The sequence below is a fragment of the Carcharhinus amblyrhynchos genome, chromosome 9, assembly GCF_965287045.1.
Source record: "Carcharhinus amblyrhynchos chromosome 9, sCarAmb.v2.hapA, whole genome shotgun sequence".
NCBI lineage: Eukaryota > Metazoa > Chordata > Chondrichthyes > Carcharhiniformes > Carcharhinidae > Carcharhinus > Carcharhinus amblyrhynchos.
Window position 1 is genome coordinate 79,888,442 of NC_137332.1, and position 17,830 is coordinate 79,906,271.

Consider the following 17,830-nt stretch of genomic DNA (forward strand, 5'->3'; position numbering starts at 1 on the left):
TAATGGGCCGAGTGGCCTAATTCTGCTCCTCTGTCTTATGATCTTATGGTTGATGGATGATAAGGTGCAGAGTTCATATGCTGAATAACACTCAGTTTTTGAGATAATCCTCTAACACTTGTGAAGTAAATTGTGAATCATTATTGATAAGAATCTGTTCGGGTTTACTGAACCTTAGAACAACTTTCAATTTTTTTAATGGTTTGTTCAGATGTTGTAAATCTGATAACTTAATTGCAATGTTAATGTAAGCCTGCTTGTGACAGTAATAAATAAAGTTAAAGGAAGATGCTTCAGCTTCTGTTCTTGTGTTGTCTGAGGAATTTAGGATACAGCAGCACCAGTGTCAACCTTCATTCTAATAGGTTGCCCACTCTGGTTATGATGTTCACTTGCAGCTCTTCACCATATTTCTGGACATTATCTTCTTCACAATTGTAATTCTTTTCTTGCATGTTAAAAATTTATTTTGCAGAATGCAACTTGTTCTTCTCCTTGAAGGTACCCAGAACATTCTTTTTTGGCCAGCTCATTTAGCCCAACAAGCTCTTGCAATTTGACCCATTTTTTCACAATATTTGCATTGATTATTACATTTCTTGCTGTTTTGGCTTCCCTCTTGTGGGCATTTCCCAACTTGTGGGGCTTTATTACTAACAAAATTGTGAAACCCCTTTAGCAGCTAGTTCTTTTGACACTGCAATTTCTATTGCTGTCAAAGGACGTTCAGTGAGCAATTGCCTTTGCTTAGCCTCATTTTGGAGACCGCAAACGAGATGATCTTGAAGAGTATTTACTAATAACTCGCTAACTCACAATGTTGTTCCAGCCTTTTTAAGGTTGCCACAAATGGAGCAATACTTTTGCCTTCCACTTGAGTCCTTCAGTGGCACCTGAACTGTTCTGCAATAATCAATAGCTTTGGAGTGTAATGCTCTTCAAGGATCTTTGTCGAATTATTGTAACTTTTGGTTCCTGGCTTTGCTGAACAAGCCAAATTCTGGAGCAAATTGCTTTTACTTGGTATTGTACTGAGAAAAATTACTATGGGCAACTCTTTAGTTGAGGATCCTTGTGAATTCTTTGCCATCTTTTGCAATTTTATTCGCTTGTATAAAGTACTGAAAACGCAGCATAGGAACGCTATGATTCATTTTCTTCATTGAGAGGCCCCATGAATCTGAATTGACCCACCATTCCCTCCACAGGCACTAGCAATTCATGATTGTACGGTAGATATATTTTGCTGTCTTCCAAGTATTCCCTTTTTTACCTAGTGACTTTATGTATTTTTTTAAACTGACTGTAGCCATTCAGCCAAACATCCACTCTTCACATATGCCAGGTAATGCGTGGAATATCATTCTTCTTTGATACAAAAAAAAGCCTCTTTAAAACCACACAGAGCTTTTTCTTCTTTGTCTTCCTGCACTGGCACTTCTGTCTTTAATGGCACTTCTGTCTTTAATCCTGTTGCTGTTTCTCCCCAGCCTTCTGATATTCAAGAATACACAATATTTTTTCTTCTCCTTGGAACCTTTCCTCGACAAAACAAATCCTATCCTCGTCACCAGTTTTCCTTTGGTAAGGTCCGAACTCTGTTACGGGTTGTGGGTTTTATCAAAAAGAAAATATGTAGCACGCACAGTAGATTCAAACTAACAACAACAGATTTATTCTGGGAGCTTTTTCCTGTACAGAGTACAACTGAAACTCAAACAGCAGTCTCTGCAATGCCTTGACGACATCACCATCAACTCATGTGATCAGCTCTTAAAGCAATCTGCAACCACTTAAGTATATAACAGAGGCCTACTTGCATTTCAGTGTGTGTGTGTATATATAATTAAATAAATTTTTTATATATATATAAAAATTGTATAATCTATTGGCTGAGGGGCAGGAGACAGAGTCGGGATTAAATGGTATTTCTGCTCTAAAAGTTAGACAGGAAGTGGGCTGTGGGGCTTTGTGGGAAGGGTTTTTTTTACCGCGCGAAGTGTAAAAGGAGGGTTGCAGCAGACAGCAGGCAGCGTTGGGAGCGGTCAGTGGAGTGAGAGGGAAGCAGAGTGAGCTGTAAGGGCTTTGGCTCACAGAGCTTGGGAGAAAAGGGCAAGGTAAGTCTAAATTCTTAACTGTGTTTAGAAATCACTAGGAGACTGAGATGGAGGGACATGTGATGTGCTGTTTCTGTATGACGTGGGAGCTGGTGGAGCCCAAGGTCCTTCCCAATGACCATGTCTGCAGGAAGTGCTGGTTGCTTGAAGAGCTCCAGCTCAAAGTAGATGAGCTGAACTCTGAGCTTCAGACACTGAGGCTCATCAGGGAGTGTAACCTGGATAATGGGTTACAAGAGAGAGTCACACCCCCTAGACTGCTAACTCTGAGGGTCAGGAACAGGAGGGTGTTGCTGAGGGGAGTAAGGGTGAGAGGAAGGAGGGGGGTGTAGGGAGCAAAGGTGAGAGGAAGGTGGGGGGAGTGGGGAGTAAGGGTGAGAGGAAGGAGGGGGGAGTGGTGAGTAAGGGTGAGAGGAAGGGGGGGTGGAACCGGTGAGGAAGGGGGTGGGGTGGGGGGGGGGAACCGGTGAGGAAGGAGATGGGGGGGGGTGCACTGGTGAGGAAGGGTGGGTAGGGGGGAACCCTCAGCCCCTGAATCTGCACAACAGGTTTGAGGTTCTTGCTCCCAGTGTGGACAAGAACAAGATCTGCAAGGTTGACAAGCAAACTGTCCACGGTACAGTGGTGCAGACACAGGACAAAGAGGAAGAAGTAAAGAGGAATGTAGTGGTAATTGGGGATTGTGTAGTTAGGGGCTGAGACACAGTCCTTTGTGACAAGGATAAAGAATACAGAAGGGTGTGTTGTCTGCCTGGTGCTAGGGTCCAGGATGTCTCATCTGGGCTGCAGAGGAACCTGGAGTGGGAGGGTGAGAATCCGGTCGTTGTGGTTCATGTGGGTGCCAACGACATGGGCAAAATGGGAACTAAGGATCTGCAGAGGGAGTATGCAAAGCTGGGAATCAAATTAAAAAGCAGAACTGACAAGGTGGTTATCTCTGGATTACTCCCTGAACCACATGCAGATGGGCGTGGGGTAAATAGGATTAAGGAGATGAATGGGTAGCTCAGGGATTGGTGTGGGAGGAATGGGTTTGAATTTACTGGGTTGGCACCAGTATTGGTTCAGATGGGATGATCTTAGTCTGAATCGTGCCGGGACCAGAGTCTTGGCGAATTGTATAACTAGGACTGTAGTTCGGGTTTTAAACTAATTAGGGGCGGGGAGGGTGCAGGGGTGGGAGAAATTACAAAATCTAAAGTAAAGGAGAGGGTACGGGCTCAGGAAGATGTTGAGGATGTCCCAATAATAAAAGGATTAGGGGGCATGAGAGAGGTAAGTAGCATTCCTTCAAATAAGGTCCAGATAAAGGCTGGTATAAAGACACTTTACCTGAATGCATGAAGCATTCAGAACAAAGTGAATGAACTGATGGCGTAGATCAGCACAAATGGATATGATCTAGTGGCCATTACGGAAACGTAGTTGCAAGGTGACGGGGACTGGGAGCTGAATGTCCAGGGGTATCGAGTGTTTGGGAAGGATAGACAGGAGGAAAAAGGGGGTGGGGTAGCTCTATTAATTAAGGATAATATCAGGGCGGTAGTAAGGGAAGATATAGAGTCCAAAGAGCAAAACATGGAATCGTTGTGGGTGGAGATAAGGAATAGTAAGGGGAGGAAGACGCTGGTGGGTATGTGGTCTGTAGGCCCCCAAATAATAACTTTGAGGTGGGGCGGGCTATAAACAAGGAAATAAATGATGCGTGCAGAAATGGAACGGCGATAACTATGGGGGATTTTAATCTGCATTTTGATTGGATGACCCAAGTTGGACGCGGTGGGCTTGAGGAAGAGTTCTTGGAATGCTGTCGGGATAGTTTCCTTGAACAGTATGTAATGGAACGTACGAGGGAGCGAGCTATCTTAGATCTGGTGTTGTGTAACGAGGCAGGTAGAATTAGGGATCTTTTTGTGAGGGATCCTCTTGGGACGAGTGATTATAGTATGGTTGAATTTTTGATACAGATGGAGAATGAGAAAGTAGGGTCCCGAACCTGTGTCCTCTGTTTGAACAGAGTGGAATTGGCGAATGTAGATTGGGGGTGCAGATTGGTTGGTAGGATGAGAAGGGTGGTGAATCTCTGGGATTCTCTGCCCGTTGAAGTGATGGAGGGTACCTCGCTGAACATATTTAAGTCACAGGTAGAAAGCTTTTTGATAGACAAGGGAATTAAGTGTTCTGGGGAGAGAGCGGGAAAGTGGAACTGATCCATTTCAGATCAGCCATGATCTTATTGAATGGTGGGGCAGGCTTGAAGGGCTAGATGGCCGACTCCTGCTCCTGCTTCTATTTCTTATGCTCTTACGTTCTTGTGTTCTTTAAAGCCATGGTTTCTAATTGGCAGGATGTTACTAGTGATCCATGAGGATCTCAATTGGATCTGCAACTGATAACTACTTATTCATGACTTGGGTGTTGGGATAGAACACAACATTTTCAAGTTTACTGACGGTACAGAGGTAGATGCCAGTTTCCGTGGAACCATAAAATTACCGGTGACATTACTAGATTTAAGAGAATGGGTGAAATCTGTGACAAATGAATTTCAGTGCAGGTGAATGATGTCACCCATTTTGGATCTGAAAAGGATAAGACAAAGAATTTTATACATAGTAAAAAGTTGGAAACAGTTGTGATCCACAGGGACTTGAGGATCAGGTGATTGAACTGTCTTGAACAAGTAGAGAAGGTACTTAGGAAATGGAATACTGACCATTATATAAAGAGAATGATGATACAACATGAAGTTATGCAGCAATTATGCAAAGCCTTACTTGGACCACACCCAAGAGTATTTAAGGAATCCTCACACCTCAGGAATGAGTATTTTGACCAATGCAGAAGTGCGGTGTAAATTTACCTGAATGACATGTGGACTTCAAGAGCTAAATTAGAAGGAGACATGACACAAACTAGGGTTGTATTTTGTGGAATTATGGGCTGCTTTGATTTCAAGATACTGAAGTGAACAGATCAGATCATTAGAAATGACTTTCAATGATTGGAGAGTCCAAGGTTAGGATGTTGTCTAAAAGTTTGAACTTGACTTTTCAAGTCTGAAGTTACACAGCATGGAAGTTTGGAAATCTCTACTGCAAATGACAAGTGATGCCAAATCAATTGTTTTAAATCTAAGAATGATCGATTTTTCTTGTCCCAAGATATTAGAAATATGTAAGCAAATATGGATATGGAGTCACGTTGCAGATGAATTATCGTTTGATTGAATGTCTGAACATACTGGAGGTAATTAAGTAGCTGGCTCCTGAGATAAATTTTCTGATTAAGTTTGGATCAGAACCTGCAAAATAAATTGCTTCCTCCAGGTGCACTGAATCTTCGTCCAGAGATAAAATGAGAAAAATAATTCAGCTGATTACAGTTCTCAAGTCAGTCCCCAGTTCATGGCGTGTTACAAATCTCACCTGCAGAATTGTGACAATTAACATTGACATCTTTGGTTGACGATTCTGAATCTTGGAAAGGGTTTGGAGCCTCATGATTTCCTGTGATTCTTGTTGGCCAGTATCACAAGATCATGCAGCCAGTTGGAAAATGATTTGATTAATGCATTTTGGCAATGTAATTGAGAGTATATGCTCTGCGTGTCTGCTCAGAATAATTTTTGAAGCAGCTTTCACTCTGATGCTCTATCACTCTGGATTCAGGGAGCCTGCTGAGCACAAGCCAGATTGTTCCTTTTAATCAATTAAAATTGACTTTTAATCATGTTGTAAAATGGGAGACACGTGAGGGCCTATATTCTGGGATAAGAATAAATTCAGGATTAGAAGAAGGATGTCTCTCGTGATACATCAGTCTCCAGGAATGCAGTGCAAAAATTATTCATCCATGTAAGTGAGCTGGAAAATAAAACATTTACTTGTCAAAACATGAGAACTAATGGACCTTGTGGCTTTTGGGAGTTTTTCTAACTGGCCAAAGGAATGGCCTGGCACAATAAAGAAGAAATTGCTCTGATTATTCCAAGTGTTTGAGAGTTGTGGATAAAGGAGCTGTTTTCAATCTGTGGGCCAAGTGACCTCCAAGTTGAATTGCAATTGTTTGCTGGGTGAAAATCCCAACCATTTTTTAAGAAGTGTTTTTATTGAAGATTTTTCATTTTACCAATTAACACAACTGTTCCCCAAAATTAAGTACAGCACAGAACAATGATCATTCCACATATACATAGAGAAAAATCAGCAAATATCATTACAAAGGCTTCAAATTATCAATTACAATTTGTTGTCATCGGTGCCTCCCTTGGCACGAATGATGAAACGATATTGCAAAGAGTGGGGGATATTGGGATAACAGGATAAAGCCACGAGAACATGGTACAGTGGTGTACATTCTCGTGCATGGATAACCAGGAGTGAGCTACATGGCACAAAGGAGCCCTGTGGTGTCAAATACAACCAATTGGAGCCTTAACCAGAACCCTGAAACCTGGGAATAACGAAAGGATACCTCAGAAAGAGGGGAGCAAACCCAAGACGTGGCATGACAGTGTACTTTCTCACATAAGGATGATGAGCAAGAGCTACACAGTCTCATGGGAAGATGTGGATAAAACACAGCTGAAGTAAGTAAACTTACCCTTCAGCCCCACAGCTAACAGGATGCTTACCACGCGGTGTGTAATCTCCACACCTTCCAAAGGCAAATTTTCAAAATAGCTGCTACCCTTGCCTACACAGCCTAAGAAAGTAAGAGAGACTGAGGTGGATAAAAGAGGTACGAGGCCAAGGGTTTTCATCCCACTGTTGAGCTCGTCTCCAGCCCCACAGGAGGTGCTGCTGAAGTCCCATCACCAGCCGGAAAATTGCACCCATCTATCACCAAGGAGACCCCACTAACAAACAAGAAGAATCCATAATCGGGATATTGGTAGGGGATACAATCCTCCTCCCAGCAAGATGAAGGATACTCTGTAAGATTAAGTTCTATCAGCTCCCCACTTACCCTTGTAATGAAAGGAAACCACCAAGTAGCCACTGTCGCAACCCACGAAGCCAAGGAAAATATAGGAAACTAACCCAATAAAAGCATGATAACCAAGGATTCCCCAACCATTTTCAGACATGCACCATTTTCCCCAATTCAAATTACGACAATAAAACCCAGTCTTTTCCAGGAAACACGATTTGCCTGTACATTAACAGGAGACCAACAAGGATTCTTTAACACCAAAATAACAAAAATACAAAAAAGAAAAATATGACACTAGTTCTAAAGGGAGTTTACGTTGCCCACTATGGGGACTTAAAAGGCTGTACCCATCGCCTTTGCATGAATATCACCTGCTTACCACCATGCTGTGATGCTACTCATATTATCCACAATTAAGGATACCATATAATGTAATATCCTATTATAAATGCCAGGATTACAGTTTTAAAAAGAGTTAATATCACACAGCACTAAAGCCACACAACCATCCCAGCACGCTCCCCCATTAAAACAATGGAGACCCATCATCAGCCCACAAGCAAAGGAAACATCTCTGCATTATAAACACTAAATCCTAAGGATTTAATTTGACACAGGGCTTGAAGCAGATCCCAGCAATTTTAAGAAATTAGATGTGCAATTATCAATCCATCAGTTGCAAATGAGAGGTCTTTTTTGAGGATTGTTCAGTTATTTTGTACATCTGAAGTACTCTCCAACATTTCTGTAACATTCAATTCAATAATTATATTGGCTTATACTTGGGTTTTCAATTGTCAGTCCAATGCATGAATTTGTATTGACTGAAGAAGACCACCCATTAATGCTCGAGTTGGAGAGCGGATGGAGAGAAGAAATCAAGTGCAAAATTAGCTTGCAAATGATCTTCAGATCAGCCAGATGCAGTATGCTGTGCTGATTTACTGAGAGATTTGACTTGCTGAAATTTGACATGGTCAAATCAATTACTTGGCTACAAAAAGCTTATGACTACTTGCAAACACAAACAAAGCAAAGCATTTTGGTGCGTTTTGAAGTGGAAGGATTGCTACTCTGCACTCAGGTTAATTTTTGAGTTTGTATCCATAAACTGTAAAACACCAATACTGAAGCAATAGAAATCCATACTTCCCTTTTAAGCTAGGTCCTTTGCTGTCCTATCAATTGCCTGTTGAGGAAACCAAGATGAGATGATTCAGAATTGTCCAACCTAGGGTTTGTGTGGATGAAAATCCTGTCGGATAATTCTGCATATTTTTTGAAGTTCCGCTATTCAACCTACCCACCATCTTACCTGTTTCTTGGCGACACGAAGTTAACGATCTCTGAGTATGGAGTCTGCCCTCATGGCTCCAACACTGCAACTCTCATGACAAGGAAGTGTGCGTGAACAGCAAGAATCATCTCATCTTGGTTTCCTGTACAGGCAGTTGAGTTGCCCTTGCACAAACATTGGATGGAAGAGACAACAGGAAGATTTCCCACATTATGTGCATGAGATCTGATGCAAATCTCTTGAATAAGAAGCATCACATCAATATGGGACCTTGAACCTAAATCTAAATTTATTGAGCTCAAAAGCAATGGAATAATCAACTTAAAAATACTATCTACTGAAGAAGTAGTTCATTAATACAAAAAGCAAATTGGCCACCAAATCAGGTTTTCCTAGTTTTGAAAGGATTTGTCAGGAATATAAAGTTTTTGACACTTACTTTTCTCGCATTGGAGACACTGCATCAAATCTGTGAATCCTGTGCCTGCAGCTGTACTGAAGGACAGAATTAGAATGCAGCAGAGTGAATTTATTGAATTGATGAAACAGAGCTTTTTTTTTCTTTCAAACCCCATGTATAATTCCCATCCTAGTATTAATGTACTGTGGATGAACTGAATACTTGATTCTCTTTGTAAACGTTGTTGCACAGCACAAATACTGATGTCACAGAAAATGTGCACTTTCCTTGCTGGAAAATTTGAAGCTTTCTGTGATGTGACTGATCCAGAATTTTTTTTCAGGAAAGAACATAAGAACATAAGAAATAGGAGCAGGAGTAGGCCATCTAGCCCTTTGAGCCTGCTCGGCCGTTCAATAAGATCATGGCTGATCTGAAGTGGCTCAGTTCCACTTTCCTGCTTTCTCCCCATAACCCTTAATTCCCCTGTCTATGAGAAACCTATCTACCCGTGTCTTAAATATATTTAGCGAGGTAGCCTCCACCACTTCAACAGGCAGAGAATTCCAGAGATTCACCACCCTTTGAGTGAAGAAGTTCCTCCTCAACTCTGTTCTAAACTGCCCCTCCCACCCCCCTATCTTGAGGCTGTGCCCTCTAGTCCTGCCGTCTTTTCTGAGCAGGAAGAATCTCTCTACTTGAGAACAAGTAATTGTTTTCAACCTTTTTCATCATGTATTCAGCAAATTTTTATTCGGGAATCAAGGGGTTTGTTTTAAAGGTTGCTGGAGATTAAGTATGTATTCATTTGTGTTTTGTTCAACAAATGTAAATGTCAGGCTTAATGACCGCTGAAAATTGCAGATTAGGGTAATGTGTCCTGAGGGGACAAAAATATCTGACTAATGTGCAATACAGAAGTTACATACACAAAACATGCAACTAAATGCTCTATTTTTTTTTAAAAAGTGCCTTTGAAGTTATTAAGTCTTGATATTTTGGTTTGCAGCTTCTGTTTTTTTAGAGTGCAAATTCACCTTGGGTTTCTGAGATACATAAGCTCAGCTGTTTCCTGCACCCATAAATGCAGAGACTTGACCTGATAAATACCTGTCAGTCACATATTAGGTCAAGTTTTTTTAAGAAAAGTTTGATGGGCTTGGTTCATGACTTAATTTATATTAATGGGAACATGTAATGGTCCAGGTCAATTGGACTGTCCATTGAAACCTTTTCTATGTCACAAAATTATGCTTGTTCAGTGACACTTGCCTACTTTGTACCCTGTCCTAGGTCAACCTATTGTAGTTCCTCAGCCCGCTGTGGTACAGCTTCAGCCCCAAGGTCTTTCTCCTTCACAACCAGCTATAAACATCGCTGGCGGAACCAGCCACATCAGCACAGTTCCAGTGAGAGTGCTTGCACCTGCCAACAGAAGCATGATGAATGGAAAAACTCCAGTTACGAAAATGGGCATCCCAACACTTCCATCGGATGGAGTCAGTAACAAGAAGCAAGATGTAAGTTTTACTTTTGATGTTTTTTTAAAATATATTTCTAAGTGGCACACCCACGAGCAAAGAAAGCAAACTATCAGACAAGCTTCTATTGGTGTTGTCATTTACAAGTTTGGTATATATGGTCTGAGCATATAGCTATCCCTTTAAATCCATCCACACTATATTTGCCTCACATTTGTCACTTGTTCCACATTCTGACCGCTCTTTTGGGTGAATTCTTTTGAATTCCCAATTGGATTTATTAGCAATTATCTTATATTTATGATCTCTAGTTATGGTCTTTCCCACAAGTCTTTGTTCGAATATGGAAGAGATTTGATCACTCCAGTGCCCAAACTGTGGCCTAGGGACCTGTGAACCATTAAAGTCTGGCTGGTTGGTTGAAGGTAGCTTGTCATTAATTTTTTTTATTCACTGAGGTTTGTACTATTGGACATTTTCAGAGGATTTTTCATGATACTATTGCCTCACTGAATGAATCCAGTTTAAGAACATGAAGATCTGTTATCATCTGTAACTTGAGAATAACAGCAAGTTGATGTAATGTTGATTTGATCCTTCTGAAATTGGATGTGGCTGGTTAATTGTTGACAAAACTGAAGTTTTCTTGAAAAAGAATGTGGCCATGGGTCCTACGAATTCAATCATGAGTTAGTGATAATTCACTTCCACCTGACTTACTGCTTTCAACACAGAGAAGTTGTGCTGATTTGATTTTAATTTGATTTATTTTTGTCACATGTATTATTGGTTCTTGCGCACCATACAGACAAAGCATTCCATTCATAGAGAAGGAAATGAGAGAGTGCAGAATGTAGTATTAGAGTCATAGTTGGGTGAGAAATGCGAGATAAGGCCATTCAAAAGTCTGACAGCAGCAGGGAAGAAGCTATTCTTGAGTTGTTGGTACGTGACCTCAGATTTTGTACCTTTTTCCTGACGGAAGAAGGTGGAAAAGAGAATGTCCGGGGTGCGTGGGGTCCTTAATTATGCTGGCTGCTTTGCTGAGGCAGCAGGAAGTGCTGCTGCCTGAGGGTTGCTCTCTCTTTCTGCTTACATTGGACTAAAACAGACGACCAAGAGATAAAGGAACAAAAAATAAGCAATTCAGATGAGTTTTGATTGCTAAGGGCAAACATGAGGAGGGGAAGAATCACTTAAGGAGGAAAGTAGAATGTGAGGAGAAACTGATGTGAAAATGAAGAGGCACAAGAATGAAATTGAAGGATATAAATGACATGTCCAGTGGTAACTTTTAACATGAAGTCTGCCTGACTCTAATGATTTAATGAGCTGTGATGCATTATGTTTCTATGGTAATATACTCTTGTTTTTAATGCAGTTTTGTTATATCTGTGTTCAAGACATTGCAGTTCAACCTTTTCATTTGGCAACCTTAAGTGCTGAGTTATTTTAATTGCAACTGATTGAAATAACAAAAAACAAGTATGCAATCTAAAGGAAAAAATGTTGTGAACTTATCCAACTTCTGTGGTGTTGATGTGAAGCAATTTTCCTTTGCAGTTATCATGTAAATGCAATCTGAAGCCATGATCAAAGGCTCATGTAACCACATTGAGAAAAGAATTTTTAAAAAGTCATATTTAACTAAAAAATGTTAACTGTGTTTCTCACTCCACAAACTGCCAAACTTGCTTGAGTTTTTCCAGCATTTTCTGATTTTGTTTCAGATTTCCAGCATGCATGGTATTTTACTGACCTGATAGCACTTTGATACCCAATTTGTACCATACAAATTTAAATGAAGTCAAACTCACTTTTGATGCTGTTAACACGTGTTTACATAACACAAATTTATGAAAGAGAGACGATCATATTCAACTTCACCCTTAATAAGATATGGATGAGGACAAGCTTTTGGGCATCTTGGCTTATCTGTCTGATAAGAATGTTTAGTCTTTCTGTCATCATGTGCATCATTTTCTGAAATGAATCTTGAGGTTTTTGCCTCCAATATGTTAGGGTACCAGAGACAGAAACCCCAAGATATATTGAGAAGCCAGACCTAACCCAGCAATTTTGTATTTTGACATTAGTGTGAGAATATGATGTTCCACCCCATGTACAATTCTACTGACAAACGAGGAAACTCTTATCAAAACAAACTTTATTGCAGAACATAGTTTAACTGTGGCAAATAAATTGGCTTAACTTTTAATAATTGAACGACACACAAACGTGACAAAATACAATTCTTAACTGCTAACCTATCACTGAGTTCCAGTTCAAGCAATATTGTTGTTTTAGACTAAAATCCTCTTTATAATTAGTTAGCAAAACACAGATATACTTGTGATTTAGCTTAACAGTCCTGGAGCTTTCCGAACACCTCCAAGAGAGAGGGAGGTAGAGAGAGAGAGACACTGCTTTCTTCTGGCAGCCGATGCAGCAATTGTTTGTATTTTTGAAATGAAACGGAAACACTTTCTTTCCTGCAAGCTTAGCTCCTCCCATTAATGACACTACTCTATCTCTGTCAATCAACCTAATCAAAACTCTACCCTGATACTCCAGGGTTTCAGTAAGTAAACACAAATGTATTGGCTCTGCTTAAATAAACACTCCATACCTAAAATGAGTACTTTACCTTGTTCTCCAGCCCCTAATTTAAAGGGTTTCCTTGACAAATCAGCACTCTGCAAAACAGATCTAAATTCTAAACATACTCCTTTACAGGAAACAGAATTTCTTAAAGGCATAGTATCATCACAAATAATATAAATGAAAGTCTATGCAACGTACTAATTACCTTTTTGTTCAGCTGGGAACTTATGCACATCAATCCTACTTTTGCTTCTCACTAATTCTGAACTTCTGCCACTTGTTCTCTTTGAAAATTAAGCTTGAAATTATATCTTGGCTTGAACTTTGATTTCAGTCACCATCTCAAGTACATAAACAGCAGCTCGAAAAATCTAAGTTTCTGCAAACTTTTCTTATAACTCGTTTCTTTGACACAATGAATCACTTTTCTCTGTGCTTTGTCCAGCCATTTTGTTGTGTTATATGAAATCTGACCAGGGAAACATGGGATTTGGGGTGGGGGTGACTCTCTAACCTTGCTGCGCTGTTAATAGATCATATAGGTCCTGGAGAATAGCATGTGGGCTTAAAGTCCATTTTGAACCTGCCGCACACAGTTTGCGATTCTTCTGGTCTTTTTTGAATAGTCTGAACTAGTTCACGCTCAGAAAAGGGCATGAGGCTGATTTGCATATTTAATGTAGTATTTTAATATACATAGCCCATTGAAATCCCAGTGTATGGAATTCACCAACCTTTGAGCGTGGTGGATAATGGCAGAAATTACTACTGATCTCCACTAGCAGACACCTGGCATGATAGTCATGCTACAGGTCTTGGAGACCACTGATGCCCCTGGGTGGTCTGGGGCGTGGCTAGGCGGTGCTCATCAGGCAGTACCCAACTGCCATGCTGGTGGTGCCTGGCAATAGTCACTGGACAGTCTACCCACCAGTGTGCCAGGACGCCCTAAGGGCCACTGTAATGATTGAAAAGGAAGTGATTGCAAGATGAAAGCCTTCAAACGTCATTTTAAGTGCAGCTAGATAGGAATTGGTTTATTTGATTGTTGAGCGCTGAGGCTGACATCTTGTTATTACAAGGTGAAGGAAGCTTGAATGACTACCTTCTCCCCATTTGACCACAACAGTCTTTTTCATTTGAAAAGGACATGCTTGCCAACTCACTGGGTACTTACTTAACTGTTTATGTGCAGTGATCATCAGAGAACCAAGAGGACAGATTTACATATGTCTAACAGGGGAAGGGGTGAGCTTCCTAATCAATCTAAGTGACAAAATACGCACACACACATTTAAAGTTTGCATGCATGTACACACAAGTGCACAAGCACATACACACAAATTATAGAATGGGGAAGGATAGGTTGGCCAAATTAGAGTCCCTTTTTAAAAAGTAAACTAACTGTATTTGGCTCGGCTGGTCTGAGGCTGATGGTGTCAATCCTACTGATTTGAAGTTGTAGACAACTGTGTTGATCTTTGGAAGGTGGTAATACTCAGTCTATTCTTTTAAGAAATCCGTGTCTGCAGCAGGGTGCCCCTGGATGATCACCACTCAATACACAGGGGTCAAGCTTATCAGGTGGGTTGGAGAAAAAAAGATGCAGGAAGGATCCCTCTTTGGTCTTGGCCCTCAACTGTTGAGTTCTGCTGAGAAAACGTGCTGAAAATTGGGTGGACTTGTCATGTGATTGTCATTCTCCAACTGCCAGATGAATTTAGTTGTTTGTGTACTCCAAAGGTGACTCAGTTAGCTTGTGCCAAGAAGCTAACTTAGCCAAGATCCCACTGTCCTAGTGATTAGCCTTGATCATCCATCATCTGCAGGTGAACATCTCGGGTGGTTGCCATAGATGCCCTGTTGATAAATCACGTTACTTCACATTTTCCTGAAGTCATTGTCTTTAATGAGTTTTGAGTCAGACAGACTGACTCCATTCCAATGAATTTGAATGTGGAATGTATTGTCATGCAGATTGGAGTTAGCCACTTGAACTGTGATTTCCAGTCACTTTAGTTTCTGAGTTTTTTTAAGGCCCCTGTTTAAAACTTCAGCTGATATTTTCAGCCAGTAGATTGAAAATCATTATTAGGTATAAAGCACATGTTTATGCCAAGTTCAATCAATCCTGTCTTGTTGTCATCTTGATTACATAGTTTTCATGGTATTTAAACGTGAAAGCTTCTTTGATGCCCTCTGTGTCTTTTCGGGCAAGTGCCTATTGTCTTTCACTGGAGGATTTTAATTCTAGTTTTAACCCATATTTTGTTTGCTTGGCCTAAGGGTTAAAAAATATACTGGACACACATGATGACTTAACCCTTGATTACAACTTAACAAAATTCCATTCAGAACATAACGTTTCCAAAGACTATCGAAAGCATAAACTATGCACAAGTCAGGCATGTGATAGAATACGTTTCTGAATGAGTGCGGCTGCAATTATGCTGAAGTAGCTTGACGCCATCCAGGACAAAGCTTGTTTGGTCACCACCCCGCCTTATCACCTTAAATGTTTACTCCCACCACCACAGTGCCAGCAGCTTGTACCATCTACAAGATGTACTGCTGCATCTCGCCAAAGATTTCTTTGATAGTATCTTGGAAACCTGTGACCTCTAACTACCTGGAAAGACAAGGGCGGCAAATGCATGTGAATGCCAACACCTGCAAATTGCCTACAAGTCACGCAATATCCTGATTTAAAAGCAAATCACTTTTCCTACACTATTGGAACCCTGCCCAATAGCACTGTGGGTTTAACTGCAACCAGATGGATTGCAGTGATTCAAGAAGATGGCTTACCACCATTAAAGGTAATTGGAAAAAGCTATTAAATGCTGGCCTTGTCGATGATAGTCTCACACCGGAAACGAATAAAGAAATAGATATTACTTTTGGTAATGCAGCATCTATCCCTACTTAGTTGCTTTTTGAACTCAGTTTTCAAGTGTTGGTACAACATTTTCAAATATTATGACTGAACATTTCAGTATTGAGGTAAAAAACCCACTTGCAGGATATTAAAAATGATAAAACATCAAAGACATCTCAGCTTTATGGATAGAACTTTAACCTGTTATAAGTTGCTGTGTTTGCTATTTTGCCTTGCAATGAAATAAAGCACCATTACACCCAAGTTCAACTTCACGATTAAAAGAATCTTTAACATCTTTCTCTGGGACAGATGGGTCCTTACTTTAACCACTCATTTGAATGACTGCTCCCTCGAAGTGCAGTAGAATGTCAATCTCGATTATGCTCTGGTCTTTGGAGTAGGGCTTGAGCCCATGATCGGCTGAGTCATGCAAAAATGCTATTCACGCAATGTTAAAATTTGTGTTAAAGTCCAGTCCAGAAATTTTGAGCACAAATATCTAGTCGAGTCCAATACTGAGGGAATGCTGTGTTGCTAGAGATGCAGTCCTGATGAGAAATGAAACTCTGGTCCCAGGGTAGTACGGTGGTTAACACTGCTACCTCATGGTGCCAGTGACCCAAGTTTGATTCCCGGCTTGTGGTTACTGTCAGTGTTCTCATGATTGCATGGGTTTCCTCCCACAGTCCAAAAGATATGCTCGTTAGGTGCATTTGACCATGCTAAATTCTCCCTTAATGCGCTCGAACAGGTGCTGGAGTATGCCGATTAGGGGATTTTCACAGTAGCTTCGTTGCAGCATTTATGTAGCCAATTTGTGACACTAATCAACAAACTTAGATGGTCATGAAAGATGTCTTGCGTCTATCCTGAAGAAGAGAAGGGTCATTATTTCCAGTGCCCCAGTTAATATGTCAACAACACAAAAAATATTCAAGTCAGTGCCTGAATGCTATTTGGGGAAGTCTGGCATTTTGGCTGAGGTCAAGTGTCAGATGAGGCCCAAGATCAGGTGCAATGCCTATTTTGTCAGCTTAGATTTTGTATGTTTCCCTTGTGGGGATCATGAATCACATTCATTTTGCATTGGGTTTTTAGAGCAAGCAAGGAGACGGATTAATGAATTGCTCTGTCCACTCTGCACATTGGCTTTGTAACTTGAAGAGTGAAGTAAAATTTTAAAAAAACAACTGCTGTTTGTGGGAGTTTTAAATTGGATGCCATGTTTTCTCCACAACAATAGGGACTACATTTCATAAGGCAGAGAGTGGGGATAAAGGTGTCTTTTTCAGGATGGCAGCCAGTGACTAGTGGTGTGCCTCGGGTGGTTCTGGGACCACAACTTTTCATAATATACATTAACAATTTGGAAGAAGGAATTGAAAGCACTGTTGCTCAGTTTGCAGATGATAAAGATATGTAGGGAGACAGGTATTATTGAGAAAGCAGAGGGGCTGCAGAAAGAATTGGCCAGGCTAGGAGAGTGGGCAAAGAATGGCAGATGGAATACAATGTGGAAAAGTGAGGTTATGCACTTGGGAAGGAGGAATAGAGGCATAGTCTATTTTCTAAATGGGGAAATGCTTCAGAAATCAGAAACACAAAGGGACTTGGGAATCCTTGTTCAAGATTCTCTTCAAGTGGAGGGTAGAAGAAGCTATGAAGCTGGGCTAGCGCTTAATATAAAAAAGGATAGCAAGAGTTTTTATAAATATATAAAAAGGAAGAGGCTGGCTAGGGTGAACGTTGGTCCCTTAGCGGATGAGAAAGGGGACCTAGTGGTAGGGGATGGGGATATGGCTAAGGTCTTGAATAACTTTTTTGTTTCTGTCTTCACGGAGGAGGACGTGAATAATTTGCCGGGTGTTAGCGATGGAAAGGTGGTAGGACTGGAGGGTCTTAATGACATTACTGTTACTCGAGAGGTGGTGCGCGACAGACTGGAGGGGCTGATTGTGGACAAGTCCCCAGGACCGGATGGAATGCATCCGAGGGTTCTGAAAGAAATGGCGGAGGTGATAGTGGATGCCTTGGTGGTTATTTTCCAGACGTCGCTGGATTCCGGGGAAGTGCCGGAGGATTGGAAAACGGCTAATGTTACGCCGTTGTTTA

The 17,830-nt window shown here is 40.9% G+C and overlaps 1 protein-coding gene across 2 annotated transcripts in view; it reads left to right on the plus strand.

The window, feature by feature from the left end:
• The window catches only part of atf6 (activating transcription factor 6), a 327,399-nt gene that overhangs the window by 57,385 nt on the left and 252,184 nt on the right, over nucleotides 1–17,830 (plus strand). For both annotated transcript variants that reach the window (XM_080195966.1, XM_080195967.1), the window contains exon 7: nucleotides 10,046–10,272. In XM_080195966.1, the coding sequence (XP_080052092.1) occupies nucleotides 10,046–10,272 (227 nt within the window). The remainder of the gene's footprint in view (nucleotides 1–10,045; nucleotides 10,273–17,830) is intronic.